At 50.8% G+C, this 5,000-nt stretch overlaps 1 protein-coding gene across 2 annotated transcripts in view; it reads left to right on the top strand.

The window, feature by feature from the left end:
* trpc5a (transient receptor potential cation channel, subfamily C, member 5a) overlaps positions 1–5,000 on the top strand; it is a 22,016-nt gene that overhangs the window by 867 nt on the left and 16,149 nt on the right. For both annotated transcript variants that reach the window (XM_084691356.1, XM_084691355.1), the window contains exons 3-7: positions 1–60; positions 152–277; positions 3,038–3,217; positions 3,827–3,964; positions 4,450–4,653. The exon at positions 1–60 is cut by the window's left edge and continues 65 nt beyond it. In XM_084691356.1, the coding sequence (XP_084547482.1) occupies positions 1–60; positions 152–277; positions 3,038–3,217; positions 3,827–3,964; positions 4,450–4,653 (708 nt within the window). The remainder of the gene's footprint in view (positions 61–151; positions 278–3,037; positions 3,218–3,826; positions 3,965–4,449; positions 4,654–5,000) is intronic.

The raw sequence follows: 5,000 nt of genomic DNA, 5'->3' as shown, positions 1-5,000 counted from the left end.
TGCCTGGACCCTCTGGGGCGCAGCGCGCTGCTCATCGCTATTGAGAACGAGAACCTGGAGGTGATCTCATCCCATCATTACTCTTTAATGAGCAGAACATTACTGGAGGTGGTGATGATGATGATGATGGTGATGATGATGTCCTACCTAGGTGATGGAGCTGCTGTTGGACCACGGCGTTGCCACGGGAGACGCCCTCCTCTACGCCATCAGGAAGGAGGTGGTGGGAGCGGTGGAGCTGCTGCTGTCACACCGCAGACCCAGCGGAGAGAAGCAGGTGTGTGTGTGTGTGTGTGTGTTAGTGTGTGTTTGTGTCAGTGTGTGTGTGTGTGTGGGGGGGGGGGGGGCAGCCCAGGGGAGAAAAACAGGTGTGTGTGTTAGGAGTGTGTGTTCTGCTGCTGTCACACCAACGGCACAGCAGAGAAACAGGTGTGTGGGTGCGTGTGTGGGGAGGGTGCATGTGTGAAAGGATGAGTGTGTGTGTGCGTGCGTGTGTCTAGGGAGAAAGTATTTCTGCTGCCTTCTGGTAACAAACAGATAGGAGTGTTGTGTTTGGCTGTGTGTGTGTGTGTTGGTAGCGTGTGTGTGTGTGTAGTGTGTGTGTAGTGTAATGTGTGTGTGTGTGATACAGAGCCGCAGGGACTATGTCTGTGTGTGTCTAGACTGGTTTGCATTCCCCACTCATTGTGGCCCAGCAAATTATTCTCTGTAATCCAGCATGGCTAATCTGAGACTAAAGGACTGTGGGTAACTATGAAGATGCTATTTGAGGTGTGTGTTTATGTATGTATGTGTGTGTGTGTGTGTATCTCATAAATTCTTGGATGGACAGACAGCATCCAGAGTCTGCATCCCTATGGCAACCCCTGGCCTGTGTGAGGGATTATGGGAAGAGGTTTGAACGAACTGTGTGACACACACACACTCCACACACACGCATACACTACACACACACGCACACACTACACATGTGGAATTCTAGAAAGAAGTGGACATGTTCTTCTGCTTCTCTCTCCAGACACCTTATCAAGCAGAACTGCCTTCATTCTTCTCTCTCCCTGCTTCTCCCTGTCTTTCTCTGTCTCTCAGGGAGACAGTGATAGAGAGGGAGAGAGAGAGAGAGATGGAAAGGGAGAGGTGGAGAGGAAGAGAGAGAGAGAGAGAGAGAGAGAGAGAGAGAGAGAGAGAGCAGAGAGAGAGAGAGGCATATAAAGGGATCATGCAGGGGTAAAAAGGTTTTCTCTCTTCCTTTGAAGTATGAAGTGTGTGGAAAGGAGACAACAGTATGTTTGTTTGGTGTGTGTGTGTGTGTGTCAGTGTCTGTGTCTGTGTGTCAGTGTTGTAGTACTCCAGACCGGAACCGGAACAGGAAGTGGCAGTGTTTGTGTTTTGTCTGAACAGGAAGTGACAGAATTTTTGTTTTGTCTGAACAGGAAGTGGCAGTGTTTGTGTTGTGTCGGAATAGGTCTTGCAAAAAAATGAGTCCTTGTCGGCTGAATCGATATCGCTCAAACAAGAACTCATCCGTGTGAAATAAAGGATCTTGGCGATTGCGAAGAACTCATTGTATTCATTCATTTTCTATGTATTAGTTTGCTTTAGCACCTATTTATTATTATACATTTAGTTTAGTTTAGAGGAGGAGGGCCTCGTATAAGCGTTTACGCTTCTTCCCTCCTCCTGCACCTGTTTTATCCATTGTTTTTGTATTATGTTTTTATATAATATTTTGTGCAAACAAACAAACAAACAAAACAAACAAACAAACTCTATTGGTATGGAAAGCTAATCGAACTAGAATATAGCTCCTTGGTCAACTGGGTCTCTCAAAAAGGGAGCTGCCAATTATTTTCCGGGGGTGTGGCAAGCTTATCCAGCTACACTTACGTTAGCCTGCTCTGGAGCAGGTTAGTGCTAATTGATATGTTACTATGGTGATTTATCGAGGAGGGAGTCAGGTGGCTGAGCGGTGGAGGAATCGGTCGAGTAATCAGAAGGTTGCCAGTTCGATTCCCGGCCGTGCCAAATGACGTTGTGTCCTTGGGCAAGGCACTTCACCCTACTTGCCACGGGGGGGAATGTCCCTGTACTTACTGTAAGTCGCTCTGGATAAGAGCGTCTGCTAAATGACTAAATGTAAATGTAAAATGTATCGAAAGTTGATTCCACGAACCAAAAAGAGGGGCGTTTTTTATCTTAGCATGAAAATCTGACGAATACCCCCCAGTAAGTGGCTTTGTTTGTGTTTGTTTGTGTCGGAACAGGAAGTGGCAGTGTTTGTGTTTGTGTCGGAACAGGAAGTGGCAGTGTTTGTGTCGGAACAGGAAATTGCAGTGTGTGTGTTTTTGTCTGAACAGGAAGTGGCAGTGTTTGTGTTTGTTTCGGAACAGGAAGTGGCAGTGTTTGTGTTTTTGTTTGGCAGTGTTTGTTTGTGTCGGAACAGGAAGTGGCAGTGTTTGTGTTTGTGTCGGAACAGGAAGTGGCAGTGTTTGTGTTTGGCAGTGTTTGTGTTTGTGTCGGAACAGTAAGTGGCAGTGTTTGTGTTTGTGTCGGAACAGGAAGTGGCAGTGTTTGTGTTTGGCAGTGTTTGTGTTTGTGTCGGAACAGTAAGTGGCAGCGGCAGTTTTGAAGGAACAGGTGGTGGCAGTGTTCGTTTTGTCTGAACATGAAGTGGCAGTGTTTGTTATTTGAGGAAACAGGAAGTCGCAGTGTTTGTTTTTTGTCGGAACAGGAAGTGGCAGTGGCTTTGAGGGAGGGGCTGAGAGACGAGGGAGAGAGATTTGGGGGATAAGAGAAAATGAGGGGCAAGACAGAAGAGGGAAATGCGTTAACGAAACAGTATTCTCATCCTGTCACCGTCATTGAGATCAAAGAAAGTCCAAACTATAGAAAAAATACCAATCTCTCTCTCTCCCCCTCTCCCTCTCCCTCCCTGTCCCCCTCCTTTCCCTTCTTTGATGTCAGACACACATCAGACATCACTCCGGTCATGATGGCTCCACTAACCCTCTCTCCCTCTCCCCCCTGCTCCCCCCAGGTTCCCTCCCTGATGATGGACAGCCAGTTCTCAGAGTTCACCCCGGACATCACCCCCATCATGCTGGCAGCGCACACCAACAACTATGAGATCATCAAGCTGCTGGTGCAGAGGAAGGTGACCATCCCCCGGCCTCATCAGATACGCTGCGACTGTGTGGAGTGTGTGTCCAGCTCTGAGGTGAGGGTTCAGACTGTGTGTCCAGCTCTGAGGTGAGGGTTCAGAGTGTGTGTCCAGCTCTGAGGTGAGGGTTCAGAGTGTGTGTCCAGCTCTGAGGTGAGGGTTCAGAGTGTGTGTCCAGCTCTGAGGTGAGGGTTCAGAGTGTGTGTCCAGCTCTGAGGTGAGGGTTCAGAGTGTGTGTCCAGCTCTGAGGTGAGGGTTCAGAGTGTGTGTCCAGCTCTGAGGTGAGGGTTCAGCCATGCGTGTGCACGTGTGTTTCTCTTGACCCTCTCGATACTCATTTTCCCATCTCAATTCGTCTTGTTTTTCCTTGTTTTCTCCTCCTCCTCCTCCTCCTTCTCCTCCTTTCCCCTTCTCCCCCCTCCTCTTCTCCCCCCTCCCCTCCTCCCCTCCTCCTCCTCTCCTCTTCTCCCCCTCCCCCCTCCTCCTCTCCTCCTTTCCTCTTCCCCCCCTCCCCCCTCCTCCTCTCCTCCTCCTCCTCTCCTCCTCCTCTCCTCCTTTCTTCTTCTCCCCCTCCCCCCTCAACCCCTCCTCTCCTCCTCCTCTCCTCCTCCTCTCCTCCTCCTCTCCTCCTCCTCTCCTCCTCACCTCCTCCCCTCTCCTCTCCAGGTGGACAGTCTCCGTCACTCGCGGTCTCGTCTGAACATCTACAAAGCCCTGGCCAGCCCTTCGCTCATCGCCCTCTCCAGTGAGGACCCCATCCTGACTGCCTTCCGGCTGGGCTGGGAGCTGAAGGAGCTCAGCAAGGCAGGTCTATTTTACCTCCAAAGGGTTAGCTAGTCAGCTAGTTAGCTAGTCAGCTAGTTAGCTAGTCGGCTAGTTAGCTAGTCAGCTAGTTAGCTAATTAGCTAGTCAGCTAGTTAGCTAGTTAGTTAGTCCTGCCTCTAGTCCTGACACCAGTCCTGCCTCTAGTCCTGATACCAGTCCTGACACTAGTCCTGCCTCCAGTCCTGCCTCCAGTCCTGCCTCTAGTCCTGACACTAGTCCTGCCTCTATTCCTGCCTCCAGTCCTGCCTCTAGTCCTGACACCAGTCCTGCCTCTAGTCCTGACACCAGTCCTGACACTAGTCCTGCCTCCAGTCCTGCCTCTAGTCCTGCCTCTATTCCTGCCTCCAGTCCTGCCTCTAGTCCTGCCACCAGTCCTGCCACCAGTCCTGCCTCTAGTCCTGCCTCCAGTCCTGCCTCTAGTCCTGCCTCCAGTCCTGACACTAGTCCTGCCTCGTCTACGCCAGGTGGAGAACGAGTTCCGTCAGGAGTACGAGGAGCTGTCCCAGCAGTGCAAGCTGTTTGCTAAGGACCTGCTGGACCAGGCCCGCAGCAGCCGCGAGCTGGAGACCATCCTCAATCACCGTGACGACCACAGTGAGGAGCTGGACATGCAAGACACCCACGACCTGGCCAAGCTAAAGCTGGCCATCAAGTACCATCAGAAGGAGGTACACACCACACACACACCATACACCATACACACACTCACACCACACACACTCACCATAAACTCTCATACACACGCACACACGTGTATTGTGGATGGAAGAATGGAGAACAGCGGGGGACAGGGGAACGAAGAGAGAGGAAGATAGAGGAAGAGAGAGGAAGAGAGGGATGAAGAGAGGAAGAGAGAGGAAGAGAGAGGAAGAGAGAGGAAGAGAGGGATGAAGAGAGGAAGAGAGAGGAAGAGAGAGGAAGAGAGAGGAAGAGAGAGGAAGAGAGGGATGAAGAGAGGAAGAGAAAGGAAGAGAAAGGAAGAGAGAGGAAGAGAGAGGAAGAGAGAGGAAGAGAT

The sequence above is a fragment of the Hypomesus nipponensis genome, chromosome 25 (genome assembly GCF_054491055.1).
Source record: "Hypomesus nipponensis isolate SF chromosome 25, ASM5449105v1, whole genome shotgun sequence".
Taxonomy (NCBI): Eukaryota; Metazoa; Chordata; class Actinopteri; order Osmeriformes; family Osmeridae; genus Hypomesus; species Hypomesus nipponensis.
The sequence above is the reverse complement of the archived record's forward strand: the minus strand, read 5'-3'. Positions and strand labels throughout refer to the sequence as shown.